This window comes from Delphinapterus leucas, chromosome 2, assembly GCF_059928025.1.
Source record: "Delphinapterus leucas isolate spDelLeu-1000000601 "Yukka" chromosome 2, BTC_Dleu_Yukka2, whole genome shotgun sequence".
Lineage (NCBI taxonomy): Eukaryota > Metazoa > Chordata > Mammalia > Artiodactyla > Monodontidae > Delphinapterus > Delphinapterus leucas.
The window spans coordinates 63,865,458-63,892,461 of record NC_143130.1 but is presented as its reverse complement, the minus strand read 5'-3'; the positions used below and the strand labels follow the sequence as shown (position 1 = coordinate 63,892,461).

The 27,004-nt window shown below is 44.6% G+C and overlaps 2 protein-coding genes across 6 annotated transcripts in view; one reads left to right on the top strand and one right to left on the bottom strand.

Annotated features, from left to right (window-relative positions):
* The window catches only part of MAN2C1 (mannosidase alpha class 2C member 1), a 74,255-nt gene that overhangs the window by 17,261 nt on the left and 29,990 nt on the right, over nt 1-27,004 (bottom strand). For all 5 annotated transcript variants that reach the window (XM_089906976.1, XM_089906977.1, XM_089906978.1 and 2 more), the window contains one exon: nt 1-27,004. This exon is cut by the window's left edge and continues 17,261 nt beyond it. The gene's annotated coding sequence lies outside the window, so the exon portion shown is untranslated.
* Nucleotides 23,329-27,004, top strand: part of COMMD4 (COMM domain containing 4) — a 5,880-nt gene continuing 2,204 nt past the window's right edge. The window contains exons 1-4 of the mRNA XM_022580063.3: nt 23,329-23,425; nt 26,376-26,447; nt 26,674-26,739; nt 26,939-26,978. Coding sequence (XP_022435771.1) covers nt 23,366-23,425; nt 26,376-26,447; nt 26,674-26,739; nt 26,939-26,978 — 238 coding nt within the window. The 5' untranslated portion in view covers nt 23,329-23,365. The remainder of the gene's footprint in view (nt 23,426-26,375; nt 26,448-26,673; nt 26,740-26,938; nt 26,979-27,004) is intronic.

Genomic DNA, 27,004 nt, shown 5'->3' with positions numbered 1-27,004 from the left:
CTATAAAAAACCACAGACCCAGAAGTGGAATTGCTTGTGAACACTGATGCAAAAATCCTCAACAAGGGGCTTCCCTGGTGGCGCAGTGGATAAGAATCCGCCTGCCAATGCAGGGGACACGGGTTTGAGTCCTGGTCCAGGAAGATTCCACATGCCGTGAAGCAACTAAGCCCATGCACCACAACTACTGAGCCTGTGCTCTAGAGCCTGCGAGCCACAACTACTAAAGCCTGTGAGCCACAACTACTGAAGCCTGTGCGCCTAGAGCCTGTGCTCTGCAACAAAAGAAGCCACCGCAATGAGAAGCCCACACACCATAACGAAGAGTGGCAAGCCCGTGCGCAGCAACTAAGACCCAGCGCATCCAAAAATAAGAAATAAAATAAACAAATTTATTTAAAAAAATCCTCAACAAAACACTAGCAAACAGAATTCAGCAGCATACTGAAAGAATTATACACTAAGACCACAAAGGATTTACTCATGGAATGCAAGGATCATTCAACATATAAAATCAATCAATAAGCCACATCAACAGAATGAAGGGAGAAAAACCACACGATCATCTTAATTGATGCAAAAATAAACAGAAAACATAAAAGCATTAGACAAAGTTCAAACATGTTTTCATAATAGAAACACTTAAGAAAATGGGAATAGAGGGAAAGTATTTACACATAACAAAAGCCATATATGAAAAATCCACAGCAAACATAATACTCAATGGTAAGAGACTAAAAGCTTTTCCTGTAAGAATAAGGCAAGGATGCCCACTTTCACCACTTCTACTCAACATAGTACTAGAAGTTCTAGGCAGAGCAATTTGACAAGAAAAAAAATAAAAGGCATCTAAGTTGGAAAGGAAGAAGTACCATTATCTCTCTTTGCAAATAATCTTATAAGTTGAAAATCCTGAAGCTTCCACCAAAAAAACCCGTTAGAACTAATAAACGAATTCAGCAAAGTAGCAGGATACTAAGTCAATGAATAAAATCAGTTGCATTTCTATATGCAATGTGCAATCTGAAAAGAAAATTATAAAAGCAATTCCATTTACAGTAGCACCAAAAAGAATAAAATACTTAGAACTCGATTTAACCAAGGAGGTGAAAGACTTGTACAATGAAACATACAAAACACTGCTGAAAGAAGTTAAAGAGATATAAATAAATAAAAACACATCCCATATTCATGGATTGGAAGACTTCATATTGTTAAAATGTCAATACTACCCAAAGTGATCTACAGATTCAATGCAATCCCTATCAAAATTTCAATGACTTTTTTTGCAGAGATAGAAAAACCCATCCTAAAATTCGTATGGAATCTCAAGGAACCCCAAATAACCAAGACAATCTTGAAAAAGAAGAACAAAGTTGGAGGATTCACACTCTGATTTCAAAACCTACTATAAAGCTACAGTAATCAAAATAGGGTAGTACTGGCATAAAGACAGGCATATAGACTACTGGAATAGAATAGAAAACCCAGAAATAAATCCTTTCACATATGGTAAAATGATTTTTAACATGGGAGCCAAGACTATTCAATGGGGAAAAGACAGTCTTTTCAACAAATAGTGCTGGGAAAATTAGATGTCCATATGCAAAAAATGAAGTTAGCTAAAAATGGATCAAGGACATAAATGTAAGACCTAAAACAATAAACTCTTAGAAGACAACATAGAAGTTTCACAACATTGGACTTGGCAATGATTTCTTAGATATGACGCCAAGGGTACAAGTAACAAAAGAAAAAATAGACAAGTTGAACTTCATGAAAATTAAAAGTGTCAGAGGACACTATCCATAGAATAAAAAGGCAAACCACAGAATGGGAGAAAATATTTGCAAATCATACATGTGATGAGGGATTAATATCCAGAATATATAGAAAACTCCCCAAAAGCAACAACAACAACAGCCGGATTTGGAAATGGGCAAAGGAACTGAATAGACATTTCTCCAGAGAACATATACAACTGGCCAACACGCATATGAAAGATGCTCAACCTCACTAATCATTAGTGAAACACAAATCAAAACTATAATGAGATACTACCTCACACCCATTAGGATGGCTATTATTTAAAAATATATACAGGGGCTTCCCTGGTGGCGCAGTGGTTGAGAGTCCGCCTGCTGATGCGGGGGCGCGGGTTCGTGGCCCGGTCCGGGAGGATCCCGCGTGCCGTGGAGTGGCTGGGCCCGTGAGCCATGGCCGCTGAGCCTGCGCGTCCAGAGCCTGTGCTCCGCAATGGGAGAGGCCACAACAGTGAGAGGCCCGCGTACTGCAAAAAAAAAAAAAAAAATACAATAAGTGTTGGCAAGGATGTGGAGAATTTTTTCATTGAAGTATAGTTGATTTATAAAGTTGTGTTAGTTTCTTTTTTTATAAATTTATTTTTTTATTTATGGCTGCATTGGGTCTTCACTGCCGTGCACAGGCTTTCTCTAGTTGTGGCAAGCAGCTTCCCATTGCTGTGGCTTCTCTTGCTGCAGAGCACAGGCTCTAGGTGTGTGGGCTCAGTAGTTGTGGCTCATAGGCTCTAGAGCTCAGGCTCAGTAGTTGTGGCACATGGGCTTAATTGCTCCATAGCATGTGGGATCTTCCCGACCAGGGCTCAAATCCCTGCATTGACAGGTGGATTCTTAACCACTGCACCACAAGGGAAGTCCCAAAGTCGTGTTAGTTTCTGCTGTACAGCAAAGTGATTCACTTATACATGCATATATATTCTTTTTCATATTCTTTTCCATTATGGTTTATTACAGGATATTGAATATCATTCCCTACAGTAGGGAACAGTATAGTAGTGCTATACAGTGTTGTTTATCTATTTAATATATAGTAGTTTGTATCTGCTAATACCAAACTCCTAATTTATCCCTACCCCACTTTGTCCCCTTTGGTAATCATGTTTGTTTTCTATGCCTGTGAGTCTGTTTCTGTTTTGTTAAATAAGTTCATTTGTATCATATTTTACATTCCACATATAAGTGATATCATATGACATTTTTCTTTCTGACTTACTTCATTTAGTATGATAATCTCTAGGGCTATCCATGTTGCTGCAAATGGCATTATTTCATTCCTTTTTATGGCTGAGTAGTACTCCATAGTATATATATACCGCATCTTCTTTATCCGTTCATCTGTTGATGGACATTTAGGTTGCTTCCATGTCTTGGCTATTGTAAATAGTGCTGCTATGAACACTGGCGTGCATGTATCTTTTTGAATTAGAGTTTTCTCTGGATATATGCCCAGGAGTGGGATTGATGGATCATATGGCAACTCTTTTTTTAGTTTTTTAAGGAACCTCCATACTGTTTTCCATAGTGGCTACACCAGTTTACATTCCCACCAACAATGTAGGAGAGTTCCCTTTTAGGATGTGAAGAATTTGGAGCCCTTGTGCACTGTTGGTGGGAATGTAAAATGGTACAGCCACTGTGGAAAATAGTATGGTGGTTCCTCAAAATATTAAAAATAGAATTACCACATGACTCAGCAATTCTACTTCTGGGTATATACACAAAAGAATTTAAAGCAGGTTCTCAAAGAGATATTTGTACACCCATGTGAATAATGCTGCTATTAATAGCTAAAATGTGAACGCAACCTAAGTGTCCATTGACGGATGAATAAATAAGAAAAATTGGTATATGCATACAATGGAATATTATTCAGCCTTTAAGGAAGGAAAGAAAGACGGTGGAAGAGTAAGAAGCGGAGATCACCTTCCTCCCCACAAATACATCAGAAGTACATCTACATGAGGAACAACTCCCACAGAACACCTACTGAATGCTGGCAGAAGACCTCAGACCTCCCAAAAGGCAAGAAACTCCCCATGCACCTGAGTACAGCAAAAGAAAAGAGAAAAAACAGAGACAAAAAAAATAGGAATGGGACCTGCACCAGTGGGCGGGTGATGTGAAGGAGGAAAGGTTTCCACACACCAGAAGCCCCTTCGCGGGCGGAGACGGTGGGTGGCGGAGGGGGGAAGCTTCTGAGCCACGGAGGAGAGCACAGCAACAGGGGTGCGGATGGCAAAGCGGAGAGATTCCCGCACAGAGGATCGGTGCCGACCAGCACTCACCAGCCCGAGAGGCTTCTCTGCTCACTTGCCAGGACAGGTGGGGTCTGGGAGCTGAGGCTCCGGCTTCGGAGGTCAGACCCCAGGGAGAGGACTGGGGTTGGCTGCGTGAACACAGCCTGAAGGGGGCTAGTGCGCCACGGCTAGCCGGGAGTATGTCCGGGAAAAGGTCTGGAACAGCCAAAGAGGCAAGAGACTTTTTCTCGCCTCTTTGTTTCACAGTGCGCGAGGAGAGGGGATTAATAGCACAGCCTAAACGAGCTCCAGAGACGGGTGCGAGCCGCGGCTATCAGCGCGGACACCAGAGACAGGCATGAGACGCTAAGGCTGTTGCTGCCGCCACCAAGAAGCCTGTAAGCAAGCACAGGTCACTATCCACACCTCCTCTCCCGGGAGCCTGTGCATCCCGCCACTGCCAGGGTCCCGGGATCCAGGGACAACTTCCCCAGGAGAACGCACGGCACGCCTCAGGCTGGTGCAACGTCACGCCGGCCTCTGCCGCCACAGGCTCGCCCCGCAACCATACCCCTCCTTCCCCCGGGCCTGAGTGAGCCAGAGCCCCCGAATCAGCTGCTTCTTTAACCCCGTCCTGTCTGAGTGGGGAACAGATGCCCTCAGGCGACCTACATGCAGAGGCGGGGCCAAATCCAAACCTGAACCCCAGAAGCTGTGCGAACAAAGAAGAGAAAGGGAAACCTCTCCCAGCAGCCTCAGGAGCAGGGGATTAAATCCCCGCAATCAACCTGATGTACCTGCATCTGTGGAACACCTGAAGAGACAACGAATCATCCCAAAACTCAGGTGGTGGACTTTGGGAGCAACGATATATATATATATATTTTTTTTTTTTTTCCTTTTTCTCTTTTTCTGTGTAGATGACAGGGTCTTGGTGCTCTGGCCGGGTGTCAGGACTGTGCCTCTGAGGTGGGAGAGCCGAGTTCAGGACACTGGTCCACCAGATACCTCCCAGCTCCATGTAATATAAAACAGCAAAAATCTCCCAGAGATCTCCATCTCAAGGCCACGACCCAGCTCCACTCAACGACCAGCAAACTACAGTGCTGGACACCCTATTCCAAACAACTAGCGAGACAGGAACAAAACCCCACCCATTAGCAGAGAGTCTCCCTAAAATCATAATAAGGTCACAGACACCCCCAAAACACACGGCCAGACACGGACCTGCCCACCAGAAAGACAAGATACAGCCTCATCCACCAGAACACAGGCACTAGTCCCCTCCACCAGGAAGCCTACACAACCCACTGAAACAACCTTAGCCACTGGGGTCACCAAAGACAACAGAAACTACGAACCTGCAACCTGCAAAAAGAAGCCCCCAAACACAGTAAGGTAAGCAAAATGAGAGGACAGAGAAACACACAGCAGACGAAGGAGCTAGGTAAAAACCCACCAGACCAAACAAATGAAGAGGAAATAGGCAGTCTACCTGAAAAAGAATTCAGAATAATGATAGTAAAGATGATCCAAAATCTTGGAAATAGAATGGAGAAAGTACAAGAAACATTTAGCAAGGACCTAGAAGAACTAAAGAGTAAACAAACAGTGATGAACAACACAATAAATGAAATTAAAAATACTCTAGAAGGAATCAATAGCAGAATAACTGAGGCAGAAGAACGGATAAATAACCTGGAAGATAAAATAGTGGAAATAACTACCGCTGAGCAGAATAAAGAAAAAAGAATGAAAAGAATTGAGGACAGTCTCAGAGACCTCTGGGACAACATTAAACACACCAACATTCGAATTATAGCGGTCCCAGAAGAAGAAGAGAAAAAGAAACGGACTGAGAAAATATTTGAAGAGATTATAGTTGAAAACTTCCCTAATATGGGAAAGGAAATAGTTAATCAAGTCCAGGAAGTGCAGAGAGTCCATACAGGATAAATCCAAGGAGAAACATGCCAAGACACATATTAATCAAATTATCAAAAATTAAGTACAAAGAAAAAATATTAAAAGCAGCAAGGGAAAAAAAACAAATAACACACAAGGGAATCCCCAGAAGGTTAACAGCTGATCTTTCAGCAGAAATTCTGCAAGCCAGGCGCGAGTGGCAGGACATAGTTAAAATGATGAAAGGGAAAAACTTACAACCAAGATTACTCTACCCAGCAAGGATCTCATTCAGATTCGATGGAGAAATTAAAACCTTTACAGATAAGCAAAAGCTAAAAGAATGCAGCACCACCAAACCAGCTTTACAACAAATGCTAAAGGAACTTCTCTAGGCAGGAAACACAAGAGAAGGAAAAGACCTACAATAAAAAACCCAAAACAATTAAGAAAATGGTAATAGGAACATACATATTGATAACTACCTTAAATGTAAATGGATTAAATGCTCCAACGAAAAGACATAGACTGGCTGAATGGATACAAAAACAAGTCCCACATATATGCTGTCTACAAGAGACCCACTTCAGACCTAGGGACACATACAGACTGAAAGTGAGGGGATGGAAAAAGATATTCTATGCAAGTGGAAATCAAAAGAAAGCTGGAGTAGCAATTCTCATATCAGACAAAAGAGACTTTAAAACAAAGACTATTATAAGAGACAAAGAAGGACACTACATAATGATCAAGGGATCAATCCAAGAAGAAGATATAACAATTGTAAATATTTATGCACCCAACATAGGAGCACCTCAATACATAAGGCAAATGCTAACAGCCATAAAAGGGGAAATCAATAGTAACACAATCATAGTAGGGGACGTTAACACCCCACTTTCACCAATGGACAGATCATCCAAAATGAAAATAAATAAGGAAACACAAGCTTTAAATGATACATTAAACAAGATGGACTTCATTGATATTTATAGGGCATTATATCCAATAAAAACCAGAATACACTTTCTTCTCAAGTGCTCATGGAACATTCTCCAGGATAGATCATATCTTGGGCCACAAATCAAGCCTTGGTAAATTTAAGAAAATTGAAATTGTATCAAGTATCTTTTCCGACCACAATGCTATGAGACTAGATATCAATTACAGGAAAAAATCTGTAAAAAATACAAACACATGGAGGCTAAACAATACATTACTTAATAACGAAGAGATCACTGAAGAAATCAAAGGGGGAATCAAAAAATACCTAGAAACAAATGACAATGAAAACAGGACAACCCAAAACCTATGGGATGCAGCAAAAGCAGTTCTAAGAGGGAAGTTTATAGCTATACAATCCTACCTTAAGAAATAAGAAACATCTCAAATAAACAACCTAACCTTACACCTAAAGCAATTAGAGAAAGAAGGACAAGAAAACCCCCAAAGTTAGCAGAAGGAAAGAAATCATAAAGATCAGATCAGAAATAAATGCAAAACAAATGAAGGAAACAATAGCAAAGACCAATAAAACTTAAAGCTGGTTCTTTGAGAAGATAAACAAAATTGATAAACCATTAGCCAGACACACTGAGAAAAAAAGGGAGAAGACTCAAATCAATAGAGTTAGTAACAACTGACACTGCAGAAATACAAAGGATCATGAGAGATCACTACAAGCAACTATATGCCAATAAAATGGACAACCTGGAAGAAATAGGCAAATTCTTAGAAAAGCACAACCTTCCGAGACTGAACCAGGAAGAAGTAGAAAATATAAACAGACCAATCACAAGCACTGAAATTGAAAATGTGATTAAAAATCTTCCAACAAACAAAAGCCCAGGACCAGATGGCTTCACAGGTGAATTCTATCAAACATTTAGAGAATAGCTAACGCCTAACCTTCTCAAACTCTTCCAAAATATAGCAGAGGGAGGAACACTCCCAAACTAATTCTACGAGACCACCATCACCCTGATACCAAAACCAGACAAAGATGTCACAAAGAAAGAAAACTACAGGCCAATATCACTGATGAACATAGAGGCAAAAATCCTCAACAAAATACTAGTAAACAGAATCCAACAGCACATTAAAAGGATCATACACCATGATCAAGTGGGTTTTAACCCAGGAATGCAAGGATTCTTCAATATACGCAAATCAATCAATGTGAAACACCATATTAACAAACTGAAGAAAACCATATGATCATCTCAGTAGATGCAGAAAAAGCTTTCAACAAAATTCAACACCCATTTATGATAAAAACCCTCCAGAAAATAGGCATAGAGGGAACTTACCTTAACATAATAAAGGCCATATATGACAAACCCACAGCCAACATCGTCCTCAATGGTGAAAAACTGAAACCATTTCCTCTAAGATCAGGAACAAGACAAGGTTGCCCACTCTCACCACTATTACTCAACATAGTTTTGGAAGTTTTAGCCACAGCTATCATATAAGAAAAAGAAATAAAAGGAATACAAATCGGAAAAGAAGAAGTAACACTGTCACTGTTTGCAGGTGACATGATACTATACATAGAGAATCCTAAACATGCTACCAGAAAACTACTAGAGCTAATCAATGAATTTGGTAAAGTAGCAGGATACAAAACTAATGGACAGAAATCTCTTGCATTCCTATACACTAATGATGAAAAATCTGAAAGAGAAATTAAGGAAACATTCACATTTACCACTGCAACAAAAAGAATAAAATACCTAGGAATAAACCTACCTCAGGTGGGCTTCCCTGGTGGTGCAGTGGTTGAGAGTCCGCCTGCCAATGCAGGGGACACGGGTTCGTGCCCCAGTCAGGGAAGATCCCACATGCCACGGAGCGGCTGGCCCGTGAGCCATGGCCGCTGAGCCTGCGTATACGGAGCCTGCGCTCCGCAACGGGAGAGGCCACAACAGTGAGAGGCCCGCGTATTGCAAAAAACAAAACAAAACAAAAAAACCTACCTAAGGAGACAAAAGACGTGTATGTAGAAAACTATAAGACACTGATGAAAGAAATTAAAGATGATACAAACAGATGGAGAGATATACCATGTTCTTGGATTGGAAGAGTCAACATTGTGAAAATAACTATACTACCCAAAGCAAGCTACAGATTCAATGCAATCCTTATCAAACTACCAATGGCATTTTTCACAGAACTAGAACAAAAAATTTCACAATTTGTATGGAAACACAGAAGACCCCGAATAGCCAAAGCAATCTTGAGAAAGAAAAACAGAGCTGGAGGAATCAGGCTCCCTGACTTCAGACTGTACTACAAAGCTACAGTAATCAAGACAATATGGTACTGGCACAAAAACAGAAACATAGATCAATGCAACAGGATAGAAAGCCCAGAGATAAACCCACGCACATATGGTCACCTTATTTTTGATAAAGGAGGCAAGAATGAGAAAAGACAGTCTCTTCCATAAGTGGTGCTGGGAAAACTGGACAGCTACATGTAAAAGAATGAAATTAGAACACCTGCTGACACCATACACAAAAATAAATTCCAAATGGATTAAAGACCTAAATGTAAGGCCAGGCACTATAAAATTCTTAGAGGAAAACATAGGCAGAACACTCTATGACATAAATCACACCAAGATCCTTTGTGACCCACCTCCTAGAGAAATGAAGATAAAAACAAAAATAAACAAATAGAACCTAATGAAACTTAAAAGCTTTTTCACAGCAAAGGAAAACCATAAACAAGACAAAAAGACAAACCACAGAATGGGAGAAAATATTTACAAAGGAAGCAACAGACAAAGGATTAATCTCCAAAATTTACAAGCAGCTCATGCAGCTCAATATAAAAAACAGACAAACACCCCAATCCAAAAATGGGCAGAAGACCTAAACAGACATTTCTCCAAAGAAGACATACAGATTGCCAACAAACACATGAAAGGATGCTCAACATCATTAATCATTAGAGAAATTCAAATCAAAACTACAATAAGATATCACCTCACACCAGTCAGAATGGCCATCATCAAAAAATCTACAAACAATAAATGCTGGAGAGGGTGTGGAGAAAAGGGAACACTCTTGCACTGTTGGTGGGAATGTAAATTGATAGAGCCACTTTGGAGAACAGTATGGAGGTTCCTTAAAAAACTAAAAATAGAACTACCATACGACCCAGCAATCCCACTACTGGGCATATATCCTGAGAAAACCATAATTCAAAAAGAGTCATGGGCTTCCCTGGTGGCGCAGTGGTTGGGAGTCCGCCTGCCGATGCAGGGGACGCAGGTTTGTGCCCCGGTCTGGGAGGATCTCACATGCCGCGGAGTGGCTGGACCCGTGAGCCTTGGCCGCTGGGCCTGCCCGTCCAGAGCCTGTGCTCCGCAACGGGAGAGGCCACAGCAGTGAGAGGCCCGTGTGCTGCAAAAACAAAAACAAAAAGAGTCATGTACCATAATGTTCATTGCAGTTCTATTTACAATAGCCAGGACATGGAAGCAACCTAAGTGTCCATCGACAGATGAATGGATAAAGAAGATGTGGCACATATATACAATGGAATATTACTCAGCCACAAAAAGAAACGAAATTGAGTTACTTGCAGTGAGGTGAATGGACCTAGAGTCTGTCATACAGAGTGAAGTAAGTCAGAAAGAGAAAAACAAATACCGTATGCTAACACATATATATGGAATCTAAAAAAAAAAAATGGTCATGAAGAATCTAGGGGCACGACAGGAATAAAGATGTAGACCTACTAGAGAATGCACTTGAGGACACGGGGAGGGGGAAGGGTAAGTTGGGACAAAGTGAGAGAGTGGCATGTACATATATATGCTACCAAATGTAAAACCGATAGCTAGTGGGAAGCAGCCGCATAGCACAGAGAGATCAGCTTAGTGCTTTGTGACCACCTAGAGGGGTGGGATAGGGAGAGTGGGAGGGAGGTAGATGCAAGAGGGAAGAGATATGGGGATATATGTACATGTATAGCGGATTCACTTTGTTATAAAGCAGAAACTAGCACACCATTGTAAAGCAATTATACTCCAATAAAGATGTTAAAAAAAAAAAAGGAAGGAAATTCTGCAATATGCTACAATGTGGGTGAAACTTGAGGACATTATGCTAAGTGAAATAAGCCAGTCACAAAAAGGCAAATACTGTATGATTCCACTTACATGAGATACTTACGTAATAGGGAAGAACAAATCTGACTCCATATTGGATCTGTTTCTTTTACTTTGTAAAAGTTTCTTTCACTTTGTGTTCTATTGCTTTTGCTACAAGTTAATCACTAAAGGGATGTTGCCTATAGCTTAAAGTATACATAATGGCCCATCACGGGGAACCCTGCCTCCCATGCAATGAGCATTAAGCTAAAATACCTTTGTTTATCTCACAGAAAACATTCTGATCAGACTCACCTGTGAATGGCTGCAGTAAAGAAGCCATTCCCCTCAGGCACCTGGCCAGAATCAGGAAATATTTGCAACAACTCATCGCCCTTTTACTTTACCTCCTCACCTCTCCCACTTCATTCTGTGAAAGAAACTAGCGTCCAAATCTGGGTAAGATGGTTCTTTGGGACACTAGTCCGCCATCTTCTCAGTCTGCTGGCTTTCCAAATAAAGTCACTATTCCTTGCCTCAACAACATGTCTCTTGATTTACTGACCTGTAGTGCAGCAAGCAGCACAAGCTTGGACTCGGTAACACTTAGAGTAGTAAAAATTATAAAGACAGAAAGTAGAATGGTGGTTGATAGGGGCTGGGGGAAGGGGAGAATGGGGAGATTTTGTTTAATGGGTAGAGAGTTTGTTTTGTAAGATGAACAGGGTCATGGGGATGGATACGGATGATCGGTGCACAACAACTTGATGGTATTTAATACCACAGAATTATATACTTTAAAAATGGTAAGTTTTTTGTTACTGTATTTTACCACAATGAAAAAGAATTTTCCCTTCTCAACTCTTATATTTGGTAACCCTATAGTTTGTTTAAGAAAGGCAGAAAGGGGCTTCCCTGGTGGCGCAGTGGTTGAGAGTCCGCCTGCCGATGCAGGGGACACGGGTTCATGCCCTGGTCCGGGAAGATCCCACATGCCACGGAGCGGCTGGGCCCGTGAGCCATGGCCGCTGAGCCTGCGCGTCCGGAGCCTGTGCTCCGCAACGGGAGAGGCCACAACAGTGAGAGGCCCGCGTATAGCAAAAACAAAAACAAAAACAAAAACAAAAAAACAGAAAGGACTTCCCTGGTGGCGCAGTAGTTAAGAATCCATCTGCCAATGAAGGGGACACGGGTTTGAGCCCTGGTTCCAGGAAGATCCCACATGCCGTGGAGCAGCTCTGCCCGTGCACCACACTACTGAGCCTGCGCTCTAGAGCCCATGAGCCACAACTACTGAGCCCACGAGGCACAACTATTAAAGCCCGCGTGCCTAGAGCCCGTGCTCTGGAGCAAGAGAAGCCACTGCAATGAGAAGCCCGCGCACCACAACAAAGAGTAACTCATGCCCACTGCAACTAGAGAAAGCCTCATGCAGCAACGAAGACTCAATGCAGCCAAAAATAAATTAATTAATTAATTTAAAAAAAAAGAAAGGGAAAAAAAAAACTTGATTCTTTCCCTTATCAGGTTTAGAATAAAAGTTGAATCACTAACATCCTCCAAAGATGATCAACTTATGTCTTCTAAATAAATAGAACGACAGGCTTGACCTGGATAACTATCAACTCAGAGCTCTCATAGCTTAACACAGTTGATGTGTTTCAATTAATTGCAGCTCTTTTTGACGCTTGAAATATTATATTTTGTCCAGAGAGAGGCTCTTCAAAGACAGGATTTAAAGAAACCCTCTTCTCCTGCCCCTGGAAAGTAGAATAGGCAGAAAATCAGACGCAGAATTGAATCATAAGGATGGCAGAACGGCAAAGGAGACTGCGTGATCAACCGTAATTGATCTCCTATCCTAAATGCAGGGTCCCTGATAGAAAAGTAATGGGATCCAGATACCTGGTATGGGAAAATTTGAACGGATACACTCGAGAACCTTGAACCTCCAGTTTTCCCTGAACGTGCTAGGCTAGAAGCTGCCCCCCACCCCAAACCCTAATAAGCAGAACAGCCTCCTGCTGCCTGGAGACTAGGTGAAGAACTTCCCTGAGGTGGGTACCTTACAGAATGATAAAGTGTGCCCTTCTCATTGCTGCCCCACATTGCCACCAGACCAATAACTAGGGTCAGTCATCATCACAGCCCAAGATCACAAGTACAATCCTGCTCTGGGCGAAACAGTTTATTCACCAAAAGAGTTGCAGGAGCTAATATATAATGGAAGAATTTGGGAGAGGAGGTATAAGAGAAGACAAGGGTATAGGGCCAAGAGTAGAATAAAAGGTTGTATACATGAGAATTTATTGACCTGGGAGCACTCTCCTGTGACTAAGAATTTATTGCCCTGTCAACAACACCTGGAGCTCTAACATGCTGCTGGAATGGCTCCTTGAAGCCTGGACATGACATTTGCTGCAGTAAATTAGGTGGAGATCATATAACTACTTTCCCAAAGAATCAAGGAAGGACATTCCCAGAAACTGACATGAGGGCCTCAAAGGCTATGCTTTGGGAGTAAGGAAGATTCCCTAGGCATAAGGAAAAAATGGGAAAAGACACACCCTAACAAAACCTAAAACCAAGCCTTGACATACATGGTCAAGTTAATCCATTAGTAATTTAATTGCTGGCCAGAACAAAACTCAGCACTATTTAGAGTACAATAACACAATCCAAATCTCTACAATGTATGTTCAATGTCCAGCATATAAAAAAATATTTATGGGACTTCCTTGGTGGCGCAGTGATTAAGACCCCATGCTCCCAATGCAGGGGGCCCAGGTTCAATCCCTGGTCAGGGAAGTAGATCCCACATGCATGCTGCAACTAAGAGTTCACATGCTACAACAAAGGAGCTGGCGAACCACAACTAAGGAGCCCACATGCTGCAACTAAGGAGCCCAAGTGCTGTAACTAAGACCCGGCGCAACCACTATAAAACAAACAAATAAATAAATAAATAAAATTTACTAGACATGTGAAGCAGCAAGAAAATGTATCCTAAGATTAAGAGAAAAGCCAGTCAACACAAGCAGATTCATAAATGGCTGAGATATCAGAATTAGGAGACAAGGGCATAAAAAAATAATCACAGTAAATACACTGAAGAGTTTAGAGGAATAATTTCTTTTAGCTTAAGTATGTCCCAAATAATGCATGGGACACAGTTATACTAAAAAAAAAATTCCTTGTTTATTAGAATTCTAAATTTCACTGTGCATTCTGTATTTTACCTAGCAACCCTACCCCAATGCCAAGCAGGAGAAGAGTCCAAAGCCCCAGCCTCCTGCAGGTGGCCTGCTGGGGGGCAATTGTACATTGGATGGATTTGAGATGCTCAGCCATTTACTATGTCAATTTTTGCCAGACCTGTGTACTGTTGATTTTTTTTTTACTTAATATTTTCATTTAAATCAATTCTTTTTCATTTTTTCACTTATTTGAAATCATTATAGATTCAGCGATTTCGAAGATATTGCGGCGAGGTTCTGTGTACGCTTCACTGTTTCCTCCAATGGTTACATATAAGTATAGTCCAATATCGAAACAATACCAAATGTATAGTTCTATGTCATTTTATCACATGTAGATTCGTGTAACCACCTATGATCAAGATTCAGAACTATTCCATCAATACAAAGAGCTCCCTCTGCTACTGGTTTGTAGTCACACCTTACCTTCCACCCTCCCACCATCCCTATCCCCTGGCAACCACTGATCTGCTTTCCATCTCTATAATTTTGTCATTTCAAGACTGCTATACGAACGGAATCATATGCTATTGACCTTTTGAGATTGGCTTTTTTTTCGATTCAGCACAATACCCTTGAGACCCATCCAAGTTGTTGCCTGTATCAATAGCTTGTCCCTATTTATTGCTGAATAGTGTGAAAATAAAGGGAAATCTCACTAAAAATGGAGTCAGAAGGCCAGAAGGGGGAGCTCTTGTGCAGTACCACTCCTTGTCAATTACAGGAAGAATTGTCAATTACAGACCCCAACCGGAAAAGATGTACATTGCATCTTCTACAAGACATTGACTACCTCCCCAACTCAGCCAAACAGAAACCACCATCACCCTGAACTCTCACTTTTCTCCCACGGACTTTCATTCAGAACAAACCCTCTTAACTTCCTCCTTTTACTCTATAATGTTCCTCTCCTTTGTTTGTTGGACTTGCTTATGACTTTTGCTGTAGCTTGCTTATCCAGAATTGCAATTCCTCTGCCATTTCCAAACAAACCCATTTTTGCTAGTAAAATAACTTCATTTCTAAGGTCAACAATAGTAGTTTGCAGTATGGATATAAAACAGTTTGCTTCACCATCATTCGAAGGATATTGGGCTGTTTCCAGTTTGGGGCTCTTACAAATAAATCTGCCATGAACAATCATATATAGGGTTTTGTGCAGGCATAAGTTTTTATCTTTCTGTGATAAATGCCCAGGAGTACAATTGCTAGGTCATATTAGGTATATGTTTAGTTTTTAAAAGAAACTGTCAAACTATTTCCCAGAGTGTTTGTACCATTTTACATTCCTATCGGCAACATATGAGAGATCCAGTTTCATCTGTATTGATATTGTCTTCACTGCTTTTGAGTTCAGCTGTTCTAATAAGTATGTAGTGCTCTCTTACCATGGTCTGAATTTGCGTTCCCTAATGGTTAGTGATGTTGAACATCTACTCATTTTTAAAACCTAAACAAATGTATTTAAAAAGGCAATTTACAGATATTTGGTCAAACATTTTTCTGGGTGTTTCTATTTTGGGGTGAGGTTAACATTTAAATCAGTAGTCTGAGTAAAGCCCTCCCTAATATGGGTGGGTCGGGGTGGGCTGGGGTTGGAAGCAGGGAGGGCTCATCCAACCCACTGAAGGCCTGATAACAGAAAGGATGATCCTCCCCCAGAAAGAGAGAATTCCTCCTGCCTGACTGCCTTCAAGCTCGGACACCGCCTTTTTCCTGCCATCAGACTCAAACTGAAACCTCAGCTCTTCCTTGGTCTGAAGCCTGCCATCCTCATATTGGAACAACACCATCACAACACCTGGGTCTCCAACTTGCTGACTCACTCTGTAGATCTTGGGGCTTGTCAGCCTCCATAATCTTGTGAACCCATTCCTTATAATAAATCTATTTTTATTATATTTTATCATATAAAAAAATAATAAAAAGGCAATTTGGTAAGTGATTCTCAAAGTGTGGTCCCCGACCCAGCAGCAGCAACACCACCTGGGAACTTGTTAGAAATGCACATTATCAGGCTCCACCTCAGATCTACTGAATCAGAAACTCTGGGGAGGGAATTCCCTGGAGTCCAGTGGTTAGGACTCAGCGCTTTCACTACCGAGGGCCCGGGTTTGATCCCTGGTTGGGAAGCTAAGGTCCCGCAAGCCACACAGCACGGCCAAAACAAACAAAAAACAACAAATGTGGTTTAATAAGCTCTTCAAGTGGAAAATCGGTATCATTTACTACAAATAGAAGGTAACTATAAAACTGAATGCATTTGCATGCCACCTAAAATCATCTTGTGTACCAACAGGTTCACACACCACATTTCGGGCAGGGCCCATTCATTACTCAACTCTGGGCACGCCATTCACACAGATTATGACAAGAATACCCCTCCTCCTCCCCCTGGAGCTGTGCAGTGCACAGCCTGCCCAGCTTTAGGTGGCAGCTCTGACTTTCAGACACTGATCCAGTACTACCCACACCCTTAATTTGACCAAGAAAATCGAGGCTCTGAGGAGGGCAGAGACTTACCCAAGGTCACCCAGCAGCCTGGTTAGGCTCCTCTTCCAGTGCTCTCAGCGCTGCTGGAACCCAGGGCAGGGCCCGCACAATTCCTGGCCTATTCAAAGCCTGCCACTAGTCACCACTGAGTGAAAAATTAGGTTCCAAAACAGAATATAGGATAGGATACTATTTTATAAAGCTTATTTTCACATTTGCTAAAAGGAAAAACGCTATTCTTCCACACTGAATACTCTGACATCAAACGTGTGGGTTTCTCCCCACACCAACCAATTCTCCAGCTGAGTGTCCTACAATTCAATTCAGTTCTGACACTGTCTACCGGAGGATAGCATCAGACCACACAGGATAAGGCTCAGTCCCACAAGACTGCTCCTTCCTTCAGACACTAATCACCAAGTAGTCGCTCCCCTGGTCGGTCCAACTTGGCTGCAAATCAGGGTCCTCACCACCCCTTCCTCGGGTTAGATAATTTGCTACAACAGCTCACAGAAGCTAGGCAAATACTTACGCTCACCAATTTACTATATAATAAAGGATATGTAAATCCTTTCACGAGGATCCATTGGAGGGCAAGTCTGGTGCCAGCACCCACGGTAATTACAGCTCTAATCCTGCCAGTAGCATATGCTTGTCTCAAAGATTAAGCCATGCATGTCTAAGTACGCACGGCCGGTACAGTGAAACTGCGAATGGCTCATTAAAGGATATGATAAAGGATACAGATAAACAGCCAGATGAAGAGACACATAGGGCAAAGGCTGGGGGGGTCCCGAGCACAGGAGCTTCTGTCCCCGTGGAGTTGGGGTGTGGTTCACAGATCACTATAGAGGCTTCATCATGTAGGCAGAATCAACAGTTAATTCACTCTGCAGCCCCTCTCCAAGCTTCTAATCATGGCTTGGTCTTCCTGGCGACCAGCCCCCATCCTGGAGCTACCCAGGAGCCCACCCAGAGTCACCTCTTTAGAACAAAAGAGGCTCCTATTTGCCCAGGAAACTCCAAGGGATTTAGGAGCTCTGTGTCAGGAACCCACGGTGAAGACCAAATGTACATTTCTTATTGGGTCAGAGTTGCGTATGCATGGGAAAAAAGTCAGAAAGGGCTGTTAGAGTAGTTATTTGGGGAGAGAAGGGGTTTACTGATTTTTGTTTGTTTCTTTAACTTCTCTGTATTTTGTGAATTTTATTGCAATAATGTTTAGTTATATAATTCAAATGTACCAACTATCATTTTGAAAAGTCAACATGAAGCCATTGCCTGTGATCCAGCCAGGGCTCGGCAGGGTCAGGAAGCCTTCCAGATAGAGCAGGGCCTGTCCCCACCCCAGTTTTACAAGCTGGGCTCTGCCTGGACACCCTTGCCCCATGGTCGCCCACACCCCCTCCACATTCACACCTACCATCACCTCCTGTGAATGAGGCCTTCCCCTTCTCAACCCTGGGTGCCCATACAATCAGAAGACATCTGAGTCTGCCTGTCTGTCTGTCTCTAAACAGAGAGGGAAGGGACTTCCCTGGTGGTCCAGTGGTTAAGTCTCCACGCTCCCAATGTGGGGGGCCTGGGTTCATTCCCTGGTCAGGGGACCAGATCCCGCATGCTGCAACAAAAAGTCCCATGTGCCACAACTAAGACCCGATACAGTCAAATAAATAAATATTAAAAAAAATAAAACAACCAACAGAGTTGGGGGAACTCCTCAGGGTGGGCACCCTGCTTGACCCATCACCCCAGAGCCTGACATAGAGAAAGAGACAGTGAGTATTTGGTAAATGAGTGAATGAAGGTAGAACTAATCCCAAAGAAGGTGATTTCCTAAGACCTTTCTCCAACAGGTGCGACCAGTTCCCCTTTCAGCAGCCTCCTGGACAGGGAACCTAGTGTGAGGAGTAGCGGGTACAAAGCCCAATGTTTGTTGGCTTTTTAAAAATTATTTATTTTTGGCTGCATCGGGTCTTCGTTGCTGCACACAGGCTTTCTCTAGTTGTGGTGAGCGGGGGCTACTCTTCGCTGCGGTGCACGGGTTTCTCATTGGGTGACTTCTCTTGTTGCAGAGCATGGGCTCCAGGCGCGTGGGCTTCAGTAGTTGTGGCCCGTGGGCTCAGTAGTTGTGGCTTACGGGCTCTAGAGCACAGGCTCAGTTGCTTAGTGACCACAGGCGCATGGGCTTAGTTGCTCCGCGGCATGTGGGATCTTCCCAGACCAAGGCTCGAACCTGTGTTCCCTGCACTGGCAGGCAGATTCTTAACCACTTCACCACCAGGGAAGTCCCCAAAGCTCAGTGTTTTCTGAAGCCTGGGGAGGCAGACCAGATGGACACGGGGCTTGAGGTGTGGTCTGGGGGGGCAGAGCTGCTGCAGGGCCGCTAGGGGGTTGCCAGTCTCACGGAGGTCAGTCCTTGGCTCCCCCCTTGCCGGCAGCCGTGGCTGTACTGTGCGGTGCGGGAAGTCCTGGCTGAGGGTGAAGATGCACAGGGACTTGTCTGGGACTGGCCCCCTGGTCCAGCCCGAGGAACTGGCCCTGGACCATGGGCCTGCACCCCCAGCCCCTCAGACCCCCTCAAGGAGACACTCAACTCCACTGTGGGGTTGCACGAGTGTGGCAGGCAAGAGAGAAAGGTGAGGGCCTGGGCATTAGAAGCCAAAAATTCACATCCTGGCCAGAGGCTGGACCAGACTCCCATGATGATCTGTGGGGCAAAAGGACAGGGTCTTCAACTAGCCCAGGGTCCCAGGGCTCTGGTCAGGGCTCTCCCCTTATGGGCTCAGTAACTTGGGCTGACCCTCCCAGCGCTGACCTGGGGCTTTCCTGGCCTGGGCTCCCCTGCTTGCCTCCACCTCCTTACAAAGCCTTCCTCTCTCCACCTGTGAGGTGTGTGGGGCTGGGACGAGCAGGCGCTCGCCTGTGGACCTCTGACTCCTCTGCACCACGTGGGCCTGGAGAGCCTGGTCTACGTACAGTGCTCCAGCACATTCCACTAGCCACCGACCACCTTTTAATTCTTTGTTACTGGGGACGGTCCTACACCTTGTAGGATGTTTAGCAGTATCCCTGGCTTCTGCCCTCTGCACGTCAGCAACACTCCCTAGTTGTGACAACTAAGAGAATCTCCAGACATTGCCAAATATCCCCCCGGAATACAAAATCACCCCCAGTTGAGAACCCCTGGCCTTAACAACTCTAGGACAATGCTGGGTCACAATGAGAGTGCGTTACTCATTCTGACTTTAACAGGAATACGTCTACTGTTAAAATATACACTAGTGGGACTTCCCTGGTGGTCCAGTGGCTAAGACTTCCTAATGCAGGGGGCCCTGGTTCGGTCCCCGGTCAGGGAACTAGATCCCATATGCTGCAACTAAAGACCCCGCACGTGGCAAGGAAGATCCCATTGTGCCACAACTAAGACCTTGCGCAGCTAAATAAATAAAATATTTAAAAATATCTATATACACTAGTATCTGTATACTCCTGTCCAGGGCTAGTACACAAGTATACTCTATCAAAGTTTAATTTGAAAAAATGAAAAACGTGACTTTCATACAAGTGAAGGAATGCATGTCAAATATTTTATTCAATTAATGAGGGAACAGTAAGATGGTAAAGCTAACTCGAAGAACATTCTGAGAAGTATTTCTAGCGCACTGGCAAAGGCATTTTGAAGTGTGTGCTAAGTTAGAGACAAAACCTGCTAATTTCCCATGGGGCAATAAAACTGTAATCTTTGGGGTTAACTTTTCTATTGGACAGAAATCTGTCAGTTAACATAATTTCTCAGGTACATTTTCCTACATGAGCGGTTTTCAAAGTGTAGTCCCCAAAGTGGAAATCTCAGCACACCTGGGAACTTGTTGGAAATGCAGGTTTTCAAGTCCCACCCGAGACCTATTTAATTAAAAACTCTGGGGGTTGGGCCCAGCAGATGATCCTGATACACTGTGAAGTCTGAGAACCACTGCCCTAAATAGGCAAATCATCTTTATTTGTGAAACAAATCTGTGCGGCAATGCTCCAGTATGACATTAAAAGGACATGCCACCCACCTTTTCGCCTTATTTCCAAATTTAAATAATTTGTCTTTTTGATGTTTGCTGTTTTGTTTTTCAAATACTCTATCAACTTAAGGCAGTTTTCATCTATTACTAAGTTTTTTTCTTTTTAATAAAAAAAATGGTCTCCCAAATTTATCAGTTCTTTTCTTTAACCTACTGAGATGATGAAATACAAATGGAACTATTCTTATACTCTTAAAATTTTTTATTGATATGGTGTATTGTAACACACTCTTGACTTCAACATGATGATGTTTATGATTTTTAGAAAGCTCTTTACAAGTGAGATCAATTTTAGCAGGAATTAGCTTTCCATCTCTTTCTATTTAGGGAGCAGTTTAATTGCCATAGGCTCTATCTGTACTTTGAAAGCCTGCAACAATAAAACAAGCGGGGCCTACTGTATGGGTGAGGGGCATGGAATTGAAGACAGATCTCAAACAGTTCAATTTCTTCTTTGGTTATTAGTCTATTCTCTAGTGTATTTTTGTTGTTGCTATTTTGGGTTTTTTTGTTTTTCCCTCTTCAAGTGAACATGGGAAACTTAGTTTTCCTAGACTAGCCATTAGCTCAAACTCACAAGTAAGCAGACTAATGCAATTTAAAGCAACCTATGTTTCTCCCATTAAGATAAACATCTGATGTTGGTGAAGCTGAAAAACAGTTTTCCTGAGGGTGTCAACTGTTACAGGCCTTTTTGCTAGGCACCTTAAGGGATTCATCAAAATGAAATAAAATACCTAGGCACTTGAAGGAGATATCTGGGGTACTGGTAATGTTTCCTTATTTGGGTGCTGGTTACATGGGGTGTATGGTTTATGAAAATTCATTAAGAGGCTTCCTTGGTGGTGCAGTGGTTAAGAATCCGCCTGCCAATGCAGGGGACACGGGTTCCATCCCTGGTCCGGGAAGATCCCACATGCCGCGGAGCAGCTCTGCCCGTGCACCACACTACTGAGCCTGCGCTCTAGAGCCCGCAAGCCACAACTACTGAGCCCACGAGGCACAACTACTGAAGCCCGCGTGCCTAGAGCCTGTGCTCTGGAGCAAGAGAAGCCACTGCAATGAGAAGCCCGCGCACCACAACAAAGAGTAGACCCTACTCGCCGCAACTAGAGAAAGCCCGCGCACAGCAACGGAAGACCCAACGCAGCCAATAAATAAATTAATTAAAAAAAGAAAATTCATTAAGCTCTGTGTTTACACTACGTACAATTTCCTGTATGTGCATTCTATTCCAATAAATTTTTAAAATTCGTCTTTTGCCACAGCCCACAGCTGTATGTAATGGCATTGCTTACTGACGCAAAACACGGAGAGAACCTGAATACCCCGGCAGAACGGAAGGCTCCCGCTCCCTTAAGGCGAACAAATTAAACGGTTTCTACTACCTCTTCCTACTGCTTTGGTTCATGTTCTCAGTTAACCTGGGGGTTGGCGCTGGCCCTTTCCACGGAAAGGTTCTGGGGACTGAGAAAGGGACCCGGCATTCCGCCCCAACAGCTCGGAACTGGCCGACTTGCTCCCGCCCCGATCCGAGGAGGCCTCCGCCCCCACGCCCCAGCGTCACGTGACCGCCACATCACCTGACCCGGCGCGAGCGGAAGGTGGAAGTCTTGGGCGCGGGCTTCCTGGCGCGATGGTGAGGGATGAGGGGTGATGCGAGGCAGTGGGTGCTGGGGGCGGGCAGAGTACGAGACCCCCAAATCTCACCGCCGCGGCTGCGGGAAGGGTGGGGCGCCGGGTGCGAGGAGATGGGAAGTCTGCCGGGCCCCTCAGCAGACACTTGGGTGCAGTCGTGAGGGCCGAGGCTCTGGTAGAAAAAAGCCTCCCTTCACCCTCCTCCCTGCAGGATGGGTAGGGCAGGGCGGGCCGGCAGGCTAGGAGTGCCTTGATGGGAAGGAAGGGCCCGCGCACCCCCGGGACACGAGCTGGGGCTTGTCCCTCCAGGCCTTCCTCTGCCCCAAGAGGCCCTCCCAAAGGTGCCCACTTCCCAGCGCTCCTGTGGGACCTGGAGAAAAACTTGCTTACAGTTAAGCTCAGTCTTCTGCACTGTTAGGAAGGCCCTTCGCTCTTCCCAGAGCCAGAAAGGAGTAGATTTGGGGTTGGGATTTCCCAATTCATACATCCATTCATTCCTTCAACAGGCTGTGAGTGCCTGCTGTATACCATGCACTGTGCCAGGCACTGAGACTTTGGCTACAGGAGGGAAGGGCCAAGCTGGAAGTTTGAATGGGCATAGTTAAGACTTGAGGGGAAGGGGCCAAACTCACCTTGTGCATAGTGTCAGGGAGGCGACCCAAGGATGACATCATATGAGGGCCTGGGAGCAGGGAAGAAAGCTAAATGGGTGCAGTGCAGTTTGCGTACCAGGGGTTAAGAGGCATGGAACGGGGCTGGTGAGAGGCTGTATCTTCAGACAGGGAACAGCATTCAAAGGCTTCAGGTGAGAGGGAGCATGGCTCCCTAGGAATGAATGCATTTCATCACCTGGAAGAGTAGAAACTGCAGGCTAGTGAAAGATGAAGCTCGACAGGTAAGCATAGACCAAAGCTTGCTGGGTCTTGAGAGCCACATAGAGGAGTTTGGACTTTAAGAAGAGGGTGCTGGGAAACTAGGAAGAGCCTTTCAGCTGACTTGTGGAGGGAGCAAGAGAGGAACAGAGAGCCCAGCCTGGGGCAGCAGGCCCCCCAGGAGATGGTAGTGACTTGAGATAGGGTGGAGAGAGTGGAGATAGAAGTGGGGGAAATCAGCAGGGCTCAGGGACTAAATGCATGAGGGAAAAAGGAGAGGGAGGGGTCTGGGCGTGGTTCCCAGGTGGTGGTGCTCACTGGGGTGGGGGCAGGTTTCAGCTGGAAGAGAACCAGTTACTTTGATACGCGCTGAGTGAGGCGTCTGAGCTGCCAGGTGCAGCTGGCTAGGAGACAGTCTAGATTTAAGTGTCTGGAGCTCAGAAGAGAATCTACAATGGCAGTTGTAAATTTGGGAGTCATCAGCACAAAGATGATCATTGAACCCTGAAATGTGTAACCTGTCTCAGCCAGAATATTAGTTGGGAAGAGAGGACCTAGGACAGAACTTAGAGAAAAGCCAGCATTTTAAGAAATTGCACAAGGAACACGTGCTTATGGTAAAAAAGTAAATAATACAGCGATGGTAGAAGTCAGAAAAAATGCAGAGATGGTAGAAGACTTCTGTGGGTAGAAGTCAGGGACCCATGAAGTTAGGAAAAATATTACCTCTCAATTTTGGCTAACTTCAAACTGAAATTTAGTATTTTCTTCAATTATGAGTGTTGGCAACAAACCCCACTATGATTAGCAGCACCTCTGACTTTGTCACTAATAGAAATCAGATATTTTCATATTACAGCTGTTGGCATTGTTTACATATTGTTTATGCTCATTTCTAAATTACTGTCATTATTTGACTTGAAACATATGTCACATCACCAATTTGTTTTGAATACTTTGATAACTTTTTTTTTTGGCCACTCGACGCGGCTTGCAGGATCTATGTTCCCTGACCAGGGATTGAACCCAGGGCCATGGCACTGAAAGCCCAGAATCCTAACCACTAGGCCACCAGGGAACTCCCTATTTTGATAACTTTTAATTAGTTTCTTTTATTATGGAGTTTTCCCTATGTATTTAAAAAAATATTTATTTATTTATTTGGCTGAGTCGGGTCCTCATTGCGGCATGTGGGATCTTTCGTTGCAGAGCTTCTTGCAGTGCACGGGCTTCTCTCTAGTTGTGGCGTGCGGGTTTTCTCTTCTCTAGCTGTGGTGTGGCCTCCAGAGCGCGTGGGCTCTGTAGTTTGTGACACAGGGCTCTTTAGTTACGGCACGTGGGCTTAGTTGCCCCGCGGCATGTGGGATCTTAGTTCCCTGACCAGGGATCGAACCCATATCCCCTGCATTGGAAGGCAGATTCTTTACCACTGGACCACCAGGGAAGACCCTCCTGTGTATTTTGTACATCTAAAAACATCATTTTGGGAAAAGCCTATAGACTTCACCAGGTGCCTGGTGAGTCCATGCCACAAAATGGGTAAAAACTCCTGAAATAGAAGAAGTACAAGGCTGTCCTTAACACTCCCACCACCTCACCAGCAGTCCCAGTCCCCTGCCCCGGAATAATGACAGGGATCACCACTTGGGGGCTGGGGAAAGGAGGGTGAGCCAGAAAATGAGACAGAGGCCAGGCCATCGGGAGAAATCCAGAGGAGTACGCAGCTTCGGGAAGGAGGATGTGTTTGTGCCAGATGCTGCTGAGGAGTTAAGGAAGAGGAAGACTAGATTTAGTGAAGAAAGTCATTTGTGACCATGGCTAGAGAACTTCATTGGAGGCCCACGTAGAAGCCCCAGGGCAGTGGGGTCAGGTGTGATCAGGGGGATGACAGGTGAAAAGGATTGGAGGTTGAAGGGTCATGGAGCAGGTCTGAAGTGACTGATAAGGTGAACGATGGGGCCAAGTAGAGGACATGGGATTATGGGGCTGCACTGAGGGCCCAGCAGAATCAGGAGAGCGTGGACTGACCGTGTACCCAGTTAGCGGGTTTTGTTCCCATCATCTGTAAGCAGCCCAGACAGAGGCGTGGGAAGATGAACATGTATATTGCTGTGCGTTAGAGCTTTGCCACAGAAACAGGACAAAGGACAGTTGATCAGGGGGTGGAGGATATTGTCAAGATGTGGTTAACCAGGTGGGTTTGCATCCTAACAGAGGAGATGGGCCTTGAATAAGTAATAAAACGTGATATATTCTGTGATAAATGCCATGGAGATCAAGAAGGAAAGATAAACAGCTAAAGCATGATGGTGAAGAGCTGTTTTATTTTTTTTGAACAGCTTCCTTGAGATAAAATCGACATAAAACAAACCATGTGTGTGTAAATATATGATTGAATAAGTTTCGATGCATATATGCTCATGAAAACATTACCATGATCAAGATAATGAATACATCCACTGACCCCAAAAATTTCCTTGTGCGAGGGGCTATTTAAGAAAGCATAGTCAGAGAAAGTCCATCAGAAGAGGTGTCATTTGAGCAGAGACCTGAGTGAAGTGAGAGAGCAAGCCATGTTTAATTTGCAACAGGAGCAGCAGGGAGGCCAGTATGGCTGGAGCTGGGGAGGGAAAGGAGGAGGTGGTGAGATGGTCACCCGCACCCTGAGGCCAGGTACTTTGTTGTGCTCCATGCTGCACCCCAGTGCTTAGAGTGGGCTGTCCCACGGAGAAGGTGCCCAGTCATGTCTGCTGAGCACATGAATGCCTGGGACAGCCACGAGAACAAGGTTTGGTGGCAGGGTGAGTCAGGGAGAGGGTTCTCCAAACAGCCTGGTAGTAGGGGAGAAGACGTGGGCCAGAGGGCACGCATCTTGGACAGGCAGCAGGAACCCTGAGGAGCAGTAGCGTGGGAGACACCTGGCCATACGTCAGCCGGCCCTCCAGCCTGACCACCTACCTTACTCCCTTGCAGAGGTTCCGGTTCTGTGGTGACCTGGACTGTCCTGACTGGGTCCTGGCAGAGATCAGCACGCTGGCCAAAATTGTTGAGTGCATGAGGTCTTGGGGGTGGGGGCAGAGAGGGATTGCGGCTGGGGGCTCTGAGGGTGGAGGGTGGGGAGGTCACTCTTGAGCTGGGGCCTCAGCGCTCTCGGGCTATCCGAACATGCTGTGTGACTGATCAGGTATGTGGCCAGCCTTCTCTGAGCCAGCCCACCAGCATGGAGGGGTGAGGTGGGTCAGTCTGGCTGATGTAAGGCCTTCCCCTCCAGTCCTCCGTGAAGCTGAGGCTGCTGTGTAGCCAGGTGCTGAAGGACCTTCTGGGACAGGGGATTGACGTGAGTTCAGGGCCCCGCACCCCACTGTCCCATGACCCTGTGACCCCCACTGCCCTGAAAGTGCACCAGACCCAGGGAGACGGGTGATCAGCTCCCACCCTCCCTAGATACCTCGTGTCCTTACCACAGGATCCAGGCCAGGGGTTGGGGGCTAGTGAGCGGGGGTCCGGCACCCCTTGAGGGCCTCCTTTCTCCACAGTATGAGAAGATCCTGAAGCTCACCGCTGATGCCAGGTTTGGTGAGTACCCCACTGGGTCCGCAGAC